General features: G+C 42.4%; 1 protein-coding gene across 11 annotated transcripts in view; it reads left to right on the top strand.

Annotated features, from left to right (window-relative positions):
* Positions 1-13232, top strand: part of adgrb3 (adhesion G protein-coupled receptor B3) — a 590910-nt gene that overhangs the window by 543311 nt on the left and 34367 nt on the right. For 9 of the 11 annotated variants that reach the window (XM_078398997.1, XM_078398996.1, XM_078399001.1 and 6 more), the window contains 2 exons: positions 5988-6027; positions 12854-12943. In XM_078398997.1, the coding sequence (XP_078255123.1) occupies positions 5988-6027; positions 12854-12943 (130 nt within the window). The remainder of the gene's footprint in view (positions 1-5987; positions 6028-12853; positions 12944-13232) is intronic. The other 2 variants (XM_078399002.1, XM_078398999.1) reach the window with 1 other exon arrangement.

Genomic DNA, 13232 nt, shown 5'->3' with positions numbered 1-13232 from the left:
ACCTAAAGAGTTAAAACTACATGATTGTAATAATTTACATGTCAGAGAGGTAATTGCCATCCATGCATTATTTAAAGGCTAACCAAACTCATAACTTTGAAACCAAAATATCTGTGATGCGTTTGATTCATATGTACTGCTCCTGAGCCACGAGCCAGACACTGAAATGTGAGTTTTGCAAAGCTACCATGGCACAGAGTGACTCAGACATTTTTACCTTGAGTTGAAGAAAAATTAGCACGAACCAATAACTAGCAAAATTTGGCCCAATACATATAGATGTCATATTTTCAGTCCCACACTGATTAATGTACCATACTTTACCATAGACAAATTCTTGATTAGACCGGGTGTCAAGGGTTATGGGGAGAAGGCAGGAAAATGTGATTAGGAGGCAGAGATTAGCCATGATTGAATGGCGGAGTAGACTCGATGGGCCGAATGGCCTAATTCTACTCCTTGAACTTGTGAACTTACATGGAATCTAAAAAGCTATCAGTCTCACCAGTAATCATTATGATCAGTAGTCTCATCATATTCATTGATGTTTAAATATTCTCAAACATCCACACAGAGACAGAATGTTTGAAAAATTGACAATCTCCGATTATAGTCATTTCGTCTCAGTCCTATAGGCCAATTATTTTAAAACATTTAATCTGTTTAAATGCCTCAGTTAGGTGTTTAAGGATGTCAGCTAGGTCATTAGTTTTATGGATACTAGTGAGCAGGAGCCGAGATGAAGCCATCTCTCCACAGGTATAACCCTCTGAAGTCATTCGTCAGAGAGTCATACAACTCAGATACAAATCCTTACACCCACTGACTGAGTCCAGGACACTCACTTACATTACTCCTGCACCAATGATCGAACACTCACTTACACTACTCCTGCATCAATATTATTTCAATTGTTCATTAACCTCCCCCAGAATCCACCAGAACCACTACTACGAAACACACACTAGTGGTGATTTGCAGTGGCCAATCCTGGTGAATGTACTCAGCTCAGTATGTTTAATGCAGGGTAAATGCACTGAACAGCAAGTCAATTAAAGAACCAACTTCTAGTCCTGGTGGCCCTTTTGACATGCATCTTTGGAGCAGGACCATAGGAGGTGCTTTGTTCACTCTCGTTAGAAGAGGAGAAGATGGCAAACGGAGAGATAGCTTATGATAAATAATGAGCATATCTTGGGAGTGTTCATGGCAATTCGATGCCAGGCAAGCAAATTTACAGCTGACATTTAGAACTAATGTAATCCTGGTGTCTGTTTCATCTGTGGCCGTTGGAGTGTATTACACTCCAAAGTGTGATCTTGCATCATGCATTAATTCACAGTGCAATACTTTGTGACCTTGGGCAGATTACATTCAGATAACATTTGCGTCCCAAACTATCCCCAGACTAGAAATAAAATAATTTGTGTTTATTTGGCCACTTCCAGGACTTTGGGACATTTCAAAGCACTTTACAGCCATGGAATCATGTGTGGCCACTGGAGCAAAGTTGTTTTTTGGCCAATTTGTGTCCAAGAAATAATGAGAGGAACAGCTGGATAATTTGCCTTTTAGGTGTTGGTTGCAGGATTTATTTTGGCCGAGACAATCTCTGTACCATTTGTCAACTCTGAGCAGTTAATGATATCAACTGTTACACTATTAAGCTTGGTGTTATTTGCTGTGCAAAGCCCATAATGTGACGTAAAATTTGAATACTTGCAGTAAAGTGGCTGTCCAAAAGAAATACCCTCAAAGACAGTTTGGTGACTTGCAGTGCGAGGCTCCGTCTGTAATATTATCTGCTCTGCAGGCTCATGGAACTGCAGATTCTGGGATCTTAAGCAAGACACAAAGTGCTGTAGGAACTCAACGGGCCAGGTAACAGCTGTGGAGGGAATGGACAGGTAACAGCTGTGGAGGGTATGGACAGGTAACATTTCAGGTCAGGTCTCCAAAGAGGGCTCCTGACTCGAAATGGCATCTCTCCATTCCCTCCAAAGATGCTGCCTGACCCACAGAGTTCCAATAGCACTTTTGTATTTTGCATATTATTTATTCTCTCTCTTTAAAATGTCTATGAATCTTCAAGATAACAAAGAGTTAAGTGGACAGTCCAAAGCAGCTGGAGCTTTTCTCTTGAGACCAAGGATAGATTTAAAAGATAGATTCAAAATTATGAAGTGTTTGGACAGAAGAAATAAGTAAGACTGTCTGGGGTATATTGTTTGCACAGCGAGATGTTATATTCTGCAATCCACTGCCTGAGATGATGGGAAAACGATATTTGATAGTAACTTACAAAAATAAATTGGATAACAATCCAAAGGAGAAATCTTTGAGCCTTCTGGGATAAAGGAGGAAAGCCAAGTTAATTGAATATCTATTTTATAAAAGTCAAAGATGCAATGGACCAAATGCATTCATTGATTCTGTTTATTCTCCTTGAATGTGAATGAGTTAACATATTCCTACTTATTCTGCATTTATGTATTGGTTAACCCTAGCTAAGAGGGCAGGAAAGCAATCTGTTCCCCCAGCATTTACCGGTGCCACATGAAATGCACATTGTCAGCGGAGAGTATCTGTCTCTGATCTCTGTGAGAGAGGAGAACACTGATAGCTGGACATAGACAGTAAGGGATATGCATCTGGCATATCTACAAGCTCTCCAAATCTCCTCCGTTCAATTGTGTTGCATTTTGGCTGTCATTATAAATCAGTTGATGCTCTGACATTCCCGGGTGTCCTGATATCAGAACTGTGTGCAATGAACTATCATGCATTCATTTTCGGCAAAAGCTCAACCCTGTCATAGTTTGACTTTGAGGGAAGGCAAGATGGTAATAATATGTCTGGTGTGTATTACTTTCAATGGATGACTACCATCACTTTGAAATTATTAAAAGGTCATATTGAGAGAATGAATTCAGCTTGAACGTTCATGCTCATTGATCACAAGGGTAACACGCACCCTCTTGGTAGCAATAAACATGTGCAAGAAAGTGAATGTCCATCATATAATTTGTGGTGTATATTTTGAAAATTAATGTTTCAATACTGAGCTCTGTTCAGGGATTAGAGGGAATCGAGGAAGTACTGACATTTCTACAGTGGCTATTTGCTTCCCCAGAATATCTTAAGGTGTTTTCAATTGCCAGTGCAATTTGTTTGTATTTAGATGCCAGTTATTGTGTACATACAAAGGCTCCACAAACTGCAATGTCAAAAGTGTTTTTCACCTTTTTTCATTATGCTTGTTGACTGTTAAGTATTTGTTTGAACACTCGCTTCGCAGTCAGTTTAGAATAGTTCCATGGATTTTTTTTAATGTGTGGCTGAAACATATTTGCCATTTCATTCTACAGCACAGTGCTCCCCAAGTGCTGCACTGAAATGGCTCTGCATGAACTCATTAGTGTAATCAGTACCTTGTACACCAGCGCATTATGTTCAGACCACACAGTATCATTCTTTCCTGGCATCTGGTGGTTGAAACCCTATCAACTGAAGGAAAGCAATTAAAATAATACCCATAGGAAAAAAAAATAAAAAAAAATAAGCCAATGATATAATTGGAAAAGACCAAGCTCCCAGCACAAAACCTTACGAAATGTTAGCACCAGCCAGGCTTGGAGCTTTAACACTTATCCACCTCACATTCTCCTTGTCTAGCATCAGTAGGCACTTGAAACCTCAGCTAATTACTGGAACTAAAACTGAACAGCACTGGCAATGCTCAGTGGGCCAGGCAGCATCAACACAGAGAGAAACAAAGTTAACATTTACGGTTGATGAGGAATGACCTGATCATAACATCCACATTTATAAAATCTACCATCCATTCCGGCCATGCCCATGGTGGACATTTGTCATTGAAGTCAGTCAACAATAATAAATATCTGGAAATATTGCCAGGTTATGTTTCTATTGATGGCTCGCCTATCTGGGAAGAATTATCCACAGATGACTGACATAAACACTACAGAATGCTTTGCCACCCTGACAACATTGGTGTGATGGATTATTGGACTAGCTGGCCTGACCTGAGGCATTCCATTACATCTGATACAGACAGGCAATCTACCTATGATTCTGTCTCGGTCTTCTGCAAGTTCTCTTGTAAGCACATGATCTCATCCAAGAGTGCGGTAATTAGAAACCAGCCTCTATTCCCAAAGGAGGGAGGCAGAATTGGAATCTTGAGTGTTATAACACAATTCAAAGCGACCGCCTAATGCTCGTGTAAGTAGCAGCATTGTCTAATCTCCTTCCCTTAGAGTGAGACTTAATGTGATTGCTTCTATTATCAGCCAGCAAATTATTCTCTAAGTAGACATGTTATTGTCATTTGAACTTGGTTTATACCGTCTCCTGTCACTTTTCCATGTATCTACTCTACCTACATAAATGCTGTATGATTCCTTTGGAATATGGAATGTGTCTTGACCCGAAAAGTCGCCCATTCCTTCTCCCCAGAGATGCTGCCTGTCCCGCTGAGTTACTCCAGCATTCTGTGTCTATCTTCGATTTAAACCAGCATCTGCAGTTCTTTTTGACATGGACATGGAAGTGTATACTGCATGCTTCATTTGATATTGCATAAGATTTGGAAATTCAGTTTATCAAAAATAAATTTGTCATTCTACTTCACTGCAGCTCAAGAAGTCTGGCTGAGGGACTTGCTGTTGTGCCCTATAAACAGCCTGCACATTTGTATTCACACTCCAATAACAAAATTAAAGGAAATCAATTTACAGCAAACCCTCAGCTTCTCTGGTTTGTTTCACTCCTTACATTGGAAAATTAGGGCTCATTTGCATTTATTTTGTTTATCAACCAAAGCAAAGCAATTAAAATATTACCCACAGGAAGACAAAATGCAGCTTTGGGACCATTGGACAGGACCTCGTTCCCAGCATAGAAAATTGCTAATATTAGCATAAGCCTGGCTTGGAGCTTTTAATACACAATCCAATCTTTGACCCAAGCTCATAATACCAAAGACTCACAAAAGTACTTCTAAAAGGTCATAATGGAAATCAAACAAGCAATTTGTGAATGTCAATCATTTAAGCTTGACTAATGTTGAGATTTCATATACTTTGCATGCCGTTTGAATTTAATTTCTCTTATTTATACACGGAGCTACTGTTCCATGAGGCTTGTGCTAATTTGTACTCTCATTTAGAGTTCAGTCGCATCCATCCTTTCAATAGCTTTGTGCTGTCTCAGTTGTGAACTTAACTTGCATCTTCCCATGAAATAATCTAATTCCATAGTTCTTTTCATTTGATTAAAAAATGATTTTGTTCTTCATTTTCAATTCCAGGCATACTATATAGCCTCTCCGATTGCAAGTCGAATTGGATTGAAATTATCCATCATCCTCCATATTTCCGTCTTACTTGCCTTCTTTTCAATCCGATTCATAACCTACAAAATGCACCCTGCAACTTATTCAAAAGTCTCTAAATAGTCTGAAACTGCAATAACTCAGGTTGTAATAACAAGGAACTGCAGATGCTAGTTTATACTAAAGATAGACACAAAATGCTGGAGTAACTCAGCCAGACAGGCTGCATCACTGGAGAAAATGGATAGGTGATGTTTCGGGACCCTTTTTCTGACTTATTCAGAATAACTCAGAATTACTTCAGAATGACTCGGGTTCATTGGAAGTTAAGCAAAGTTATCTTCAGTTTTTTTAAATAGAAATCAATGCATGTTTTTATTTGAAAACACAAAGTGCTAGAATAGTTCAGCAGGTCAGGCAGCAACGACGAAATTGATAGGGGAGGTTTCTGGTCTCGACCCTTCTTCAAAGCCTGAAACATTGCCTAACCGTTTCCTCCACAAACGCTGTAACTTCAGCAGTTTGAGTTTTGGTCAAGATTCCAGCATCTGCCGTTCAACTGTGTCTGCTTGTTTTTATTTAATTGTTGCCATCCACGTTTTAATGGATTTTTCTGATTTGTTCTAAACAGACAGACTTTGAAAAGGACGTGGACATTGCGTGTCGGTCAGGTAAGAATTGATATAATAATTATCCGTGTATTAACCACAATAGGGATTATCCTCTTTCAGTCAGCGGCATAAAGCTGACAATATCTCAACCTCTCATTGTGTCCCTCACCCAATCTGTCTTAACCCTTTCCTTCCTCTTTGATTTCAGTGGTGGTTAGGTGTTCTGTGGAACGAGGTGGATTTGACCATAGCTGCTATGATGTAGTCAGGCAATGTGGCAACATTGATAACACACTGCAGTCAGTACGACACCTCAGCGCAGGTCAAAGATTGGGCTTTGACACCTGCCTGATCCTTGACCCACAGGTATCATGACAGAGTTGAAAGTTGCCCCATGTATCGCATACATTCTGCCAGAGCTGTCAGATCATCGTGAGGCAAAAGGATCTTGCAAAATTCTTGGCGAATACCCTAAATTATTTGTAACAGTGTACATTTTGAGGAAATTATTGTTGCAGGTGGTATTGGCAGGGGGTTTGGCTCCGTCTCTGACTGGGTTGGAAAGCTGGTGGAGCCTACAAGTGGTGACAGGTGGGTTGGATGTTTATAGATGTACTAACTAGAAGTACATACTTGATGTTTCTGGTGCTTTGGAACATCATCTAGGAGCTCTAACTGATTGAAGTGGTGATGGTCATGTGGTGCATTGAAGAGAGTTTTGAGTGTATGTCACAGGTAGTGGTGGTGGCATTTGAAGATTCACTGACCTTGAACATGACTGAGACTGCTTGATAACAGCCAGGTCCTTAAGATATAACTCCTGTCACGAGCACCACTGTTCGCCATTGCAGTGTCCGGACGGTCTCTTGACCCTTGCCTCCAAAGAAGTGTGGAAAAGTGAGGAGCTAATTCTCCCTACTTGTGTCATCCTCCAAGATGAGAATGAGTTGTAGAACTCCTGTCAGCACCCGTTTCAGTCATACTGCACCTCGCCTAGGTCTAGATTCCAGTGTTGGATAATGCTGACCGTTGAATATACCCATTCTCTGCTGAACTGCACAGCACTAGCATTGCTAAGCATTGTTAGCACTATGTTCTCAGTGGTCAGTGAACAGCTAGCATGGAGAGATTGTGAATACGCGCATTGTATTAACACACAGCAGCAACATGTACAAATGATTGCACATCACAGTCCACTCACCAATTAGGGACCCAATCCAATTAACATGCTTAAGATTCTGAAATGTTGAGCAGGATAGACACTGCGAGATGAGTGAACATTTTGAACTAGGAACACTGGGAAAGGTTGACTTGGGACTGAGATGAATCAGGTTGTGGATGTCTAGAATTCTCTGACGTTGAAGCTCATCTTGGTGTTTATTCCAGCCTGGGAACAATGCAGGTTAAACATTCATGTAAGCAAGCAATGTTCCCATCGAGCAGAAAAGTGAACATTATGAAATTCAGTCCCAATCAATCTTGGTGCAGGTCTGAATAATCTACTTCAGTTCTTACTTTTTATTTTCTTACCAGAATGACAACTGAAAATGAGTCATCCAGAGCAGGGAGAAGCAACTAAATTACCATTAATATGGCAGGCAACGAAACAGAGATTTGATGGCCATTTTAATTGTGGTCATGCATCATGCCTTCCCTGCCTCTGTACCTTATCTGCTTTCACCATTAGCACAGCATAAGTGAACCTTGGTGCCCATATTAATACATGCATGAGAATTATTTGCTGTAGACATTGAAAGACTGTGACATTTCATGGTTTTCCACTTTTTTGAAACCTAAGCATTTACAACAAAGAGCTTCAAAGTAGAGGAGATTGTGTAATATCTGATGTAGTTAATTATCATTGAAGTGATAGTGGTTTGGAAATTCTGACACATTGTACAGTATTTATATTGTCTATATGGCTGAATTTCTGTGAAGAATTTGGTGAAAGGATGAGTGGGTGGCAAGCTCTTCTTGGTTATTAGTACATATCCTAGGAACGCCCAATAGCTGGGAAGGTGTACCACTGAAGTCAATTCCCATTCATGTTCAAATAAGGAAGCTGCTTATTCACCCATCATGCATTTCTCTATTGGGACCCGCCACCATGCACTCCCAGTTCAACTGTTGACTCCAACCATATTTTCCACCCCTTTTTGGAGGACAACCTCAACTCTATCCCCAGCCTGAGCTTTGTGACTCCACCCACCCTCCTGTGCCCGAACTCCATCCTTGACCGCGGGCTTGGCGCTTGTTCTGAGCAGGTGGCTGTAGTTCCTACGACGCAGATCTGACGCAGCTGAAAGATCTGCTTCCTCATTGCTCCATTGACCCGGGTTCAATGCAGAAATCCAGTGCTGCCTGTGTGGAGTTTACACATTCTTCTTGCGACTATGTGGGTTTCTCCTGGATGATCCATCCGGCTTCCTCCCACATCCCAAATCCTGTGCGGGTTTGTGGGTTAATTGTCTATTGTAAAGTTGCCTTGCATCTGCAGGCGGCTGGTGGGAGAATCTTGAGAAATAGACAGACAATGAGGGAGAATGGGTTACAGGCAAACAAGTGGGGGAAGGGATTGGAGTGACTGCAGTGAGAAGAGCCAGCATAAACTTGATGGGCTGAAAGGCCTCTTTTTTATTAATCTCATGAGGGAGCATGACCTGACTGTCCACCACAACCCCCCTCTCCCCAACAACCCCACCAAGCCCCCTTTCTTTAACAAACAATCCAAGCTGCAGGTGACTTTTTTGCTCTTCTACAGGGGGGTGGAAAACCTTTAAGTGCATACATTGTTGAGGACTGGCCAGGCTTTAATGGCACCTTTGGCCTCTAGCATTGCAAAAACTTGAGGTGCACGTTGGATCCAGTGAACCTTTCCAGGATTGCTGGAGGTCCCAGACTATATTGCGAGGAATATCTGTTGGGAAAAAAAACATTTTGTTCCTCACATCACTGCTGCAAACCAATCCAAACCTTCCACTAAACGTGAACTACCAATTGGTGGGATTGGCAGAGGCACCACGGGCTGACAGGCTGTAATTTTCAACATCCAGACCAAATATTTATTTGCAACATTTTGCCTTAATTTTCCTTAAATGAAGAATGTCCAAAAAAATTGTGGTAAAGAAACTTCCCTGTTCAGGCATCAGGTCCTACCAAGGTTGCTCTATTGCTAAGAGTGCTGACCGGGCCTCCCTTGTCTGCAATGGCGGGTCTGCAGTCAGTCATTATTCTTGGGAGGAGATTTGACCCTTCCCTCCATCACCCTCCTTTCGTGGTCCAACTAATGATAGACAATAGACAATAGGTGCAGGAGTAGGCCATTTGGCCCTTCGAGCCAGCACCACCATTCAATGTGATCATGGCTGATCATTCTCAATCAGTACCCCGTTCCTGCCTTCTCCCCATACCCCCTGACTCCGCTATCCTTAAGAACTCTATCAAGCTCTCTCTTGAATGCATTCAGAAAATTGGCCTCCACTGCCTTCTGAGGCAGAGAATTCCACAGATTTACAACTCTCTGACTGAAAAAGTTTTTCCTCATCTCGTTCTAAATGGTCTACCCCTTACTCTTAAACTGTGGCCCCTGGATCTGGACTCCCCCAACATTGGGAACATGTTTCCTGCCTCTAACGTGTCCAACCCCTTAATAATCTTATATGTTTCGATAAGATCCCCTCTCATCCTTCTAAATTCCAGTGTATACAAGCCGAGCGTCTGAATCAGACAGACTATTCACTTCCCGGTGGCTGTTCAGCAACTTCCAGGCACCCTACAGGTCGATGTTTAGCTGAGGGAATGATCATTTGCTGAATGAATGAAGATTGCTGACTGTATTTAAGGATCCGCTTTCCACAAGTGCTCCCTAATGTCCTGCATAATTTAGATATTAAGCCAGAATGATTTTGCATGTAATGATCAGTTGAATCCCTGCGGTTTTCTACTCGAGTGTTCTCACACACACTGGGAGAATGGGTTCTGCTTAAGTGATCAGAGTGACTGCAAGGTCCAAAACATGAGGCAGAATCTTGAGAAAATCTAGAAGGAAAATTGAGAAAATAGAACCGAGGCATATGAGGTCATTAGATGGTATATTCTTGTCTGAAGTGATAAAGTGCCAGACAAATTGAATTTGTTTGTTTTAAATGGTCTCAAAAAAAGGAAAAAGATACAATATTTTTTTCACAATTGTTTTTTAATGGGAATGTGTCAGGAGACCGCTGCATTAGCCGCATTAAATCAAAATTCATGATATAAATTCTCGTATTGGGGTTTACAAACACAGAGGTGCACTTGAAGGTAATGTGTAAATGTCATGGCAAGAATCCAAAATGTAACACTGCAGGCTTTTGCAGAAGCTTAACAACATCAGGACAGTTCGGAGCACAGCAAAGGTCATATGGTACTTCAGTATTCACTCTCCGTAGCCCGAGCTGATTATTGTATGGATGGTGGTGAATGCAAATAGCATTGATTTTCCAACAAAACGTTTATTCATTTTTAATACTTGACTGGAATCAGGCCTCTTGCACTTTCAGAGCTCATTGTGAGCTGTTCATGGCTGTTTTGCTGTTGGTTTGGCAAGAACACAAATAGTCAGTGGTTTATCCTTTGTCTGAGACAGATGGGGCCATTCAACCCATTCGACCCCTCCTGGCTCCGGCACCTGGGACAGCAAACCCATCATTCACATTTCCCATCATACTTTTCCGAAACTCGACAAATTACTGTCTCTTACACACGCCCGTCAACTCACCTTGGATTCCTTGCCAACCACCTGCATTTGGAGTGATTTACAATGGCCCGCTAATCTACCACACATCTTTGGGATGTGACAGAAAGCCAGAACAACTGGAGGAATCCCACATCCAAACTCCACACAGGCAGCACTGGAGGTCAGGATCCAACACAGGTGGCTGAAACCATGAGGCAGCAGCAGCACAATTTGTGCGTCATCATTCCATCCCATTTGGGAGTGTTTATCAGTGTTTACTCTGAGATCCTGGTTCTTCTACATGTAAACTATGTGCACCACTGATACCTGTGTCTATCTGAGGAAGTGGGATGATTTGTCCAAGGGAAAGGTCTGTTACAGAGGAAATATATTCATTAGCTCCCGGGCGCACAGCCAGTAACACTTCCTCTGTTCCCTCTCCGCCTCAGCTCTTCCCTCAGAAGAACACACTCTAGCTAGCACTTGGACATGTTCCTAATTCTCAGAACAGGTCCAGCAGCAGCATGTAAGATTGTTCAGGGAAAAAGCTGCAGATGCTGGTTTAAATCGAAGGTAGACACAAAATGCTGGAGTAATTCAGCGGGTCAGGCAGCATCTCGGGAGAGAAGGAATGGGTGACTTTTCGGGTCGAGACCTTTCTTCAGACTGATGTCAGGGGAGGGGGCAGGACAGAGATAGGATGTAGTAGGAGACAGGAAGACAGTGGGAGAACTGCGAAGGGGGAGGGGAAAGAGAGGGACAGAGGAGCTATCTGAAGTTGGAGAAGTAAATGTTCATACCACTCGGGTGTAAACTGCCCAAGCAAAATATGAGATGCTGTTCCTCCAATTTGCACTGGACCTCACTATGACAATGGAGGAGGCCCAGGGCAGAAAGGTCAGATTGGGAATGGGAGGGGGAGTGCTGAGCCACTGGGAGATCAGGTTGGTTAAGGCAGACTGAGCGAAGGTGTTGAGCGAATCGATCGCCGAGCCTGTGCTTGGTCTCGCCGATGTAGAGAAGTTGACATCTGGAACAGCGGATACAATAGATGAGGTTGGAGGAAGTGCAGGTGACTGTTTGGGTCCTTGGATGGAGTCAAGGGGGGAGGTAAAGGGACAGGTGTTGCATCTCCTGCGGTTGCAGGGGAAAGTACTTGGGGAGGGGGTGGTTTGGGTGGGAAGGGATGAGTGGACCAAGGAGATACGGAGGGAACGGTCTCTGTGGGAAGCAGAAAGGGGTGGAGATGTGAAGATGTGGCCAGTAGTGGGATCCCGTTGGAGGCGGTGGAAATATTGGAGGATAATTTGTTGTATACGACGGCTGATGGGGTGGAAGGTGAGGACAAGGGGGACTCTATCCTTGTACAAATGGGGAGAGGGGGAGCAAGAGCGCAGCCGCGGGATATAGAGGAGACATACCTTCTTCAGACTGATGTCAGGGAAGGGGGTGGAACAAGGATAGAATGTAGTCAGAGACAGTAAGACTAGTGGGAGAACTGGGAAGGGGGAGGGGATAGAGAGGAAAAGCAAGGGCTATCTGAAGTTACTACCCTCAGTCTGAAGAAGGGTCTCGACCCGGAGCGTCACCCATTCCTTCTCTCCAGAGATGCTGCCTGACCTGCTGAGTTACACCAGCATTTTGTGTCTACCTGTAAGATTGTTTAGCTCATTTCAGTCTTTGTTTTGAATTATTGGCATCCTCCTACCATGATCCAGGGAATGATGGACCCAAGGAGTTAGCTTCGGGGAAAGCTATGAATAAATCCATTATATATTGTTGTCGTTGCCTAGCTCTATTTAAATAAATTTATCTTCAAGATTAAACTGAATCACCAGAAATGTGCAGAGCTGGAACTTTTTATTCAGTCCTTAACCAGGTAGAAAAGCGCATCTGCATCGATTACGCTGTTACGCTCACATTGGTGATCCCTGTGAGAGATGCTGAGGGTTCACTTGAACACTTTCCTGAACTGAGTTGTTCATATCAACTGAACAAGGCCTTGATAGATTTCATCCATCTCCACATCTCTCTTGTTTCATTTTCCAGCATTTGTACGCCTTTTGAATGGAGTTCGGTTCACTTATTGGAGGGTAGGAGGGTTGTGCGGATGTAATCATTTGGTATTGATGACAGTATTATTTCTTTTATTTTGGATATGCCCAACCAAAGATCATCTTGAACAGCACCATCGGTCATCCCAGATCAAGAGCTTTTGTAGAACTGGCCATACTAAAATGATGCCAAAATATCCAAGCACAGGTGATCTTGAGTTCTGTTTGGTTTGTGGATTTAGTACTATTTTTGTTTTCTGTCTTGTTGCTGTCTTGTTAGAAACTCAGAACAGCAGAAGTCATCGTGTAAAAGTGAACATATGAACACACGCATCAGTTAAAATATAATTAAATTGATTAAAGATGATTGGAAAAACAGTTAGAGGAGAGGTAAAGATAATTTTTCCTTCACGATAAAAGTTGACATGATCTTGAGTACACTTCCAGGGAGGATGGAGGAAGCAGGATTTCATAGGAACTTTCAGAAGGGGATTGGA

Source organism: Rhinoraja longicauda, chromosome 5, assembly GCF_053455715.1.
Source record: "Rhinoraja longicauda isolate Sanriku21f chromosome 5, sRhiLon1.1, whole genome shotgun sequence".
NCBI classification, from domain to species: Eukaryota; Metazoa; Chordata; class Chondrichthyes; order Rajiformes; family Arhynchobatidae; genus Rhinoraja; species Rhinoraja longicauda.
Note: the sequence above shows the minus strand (reverse complement) of the source record. Positions and strands in the feature narration are given on the sequence as shown.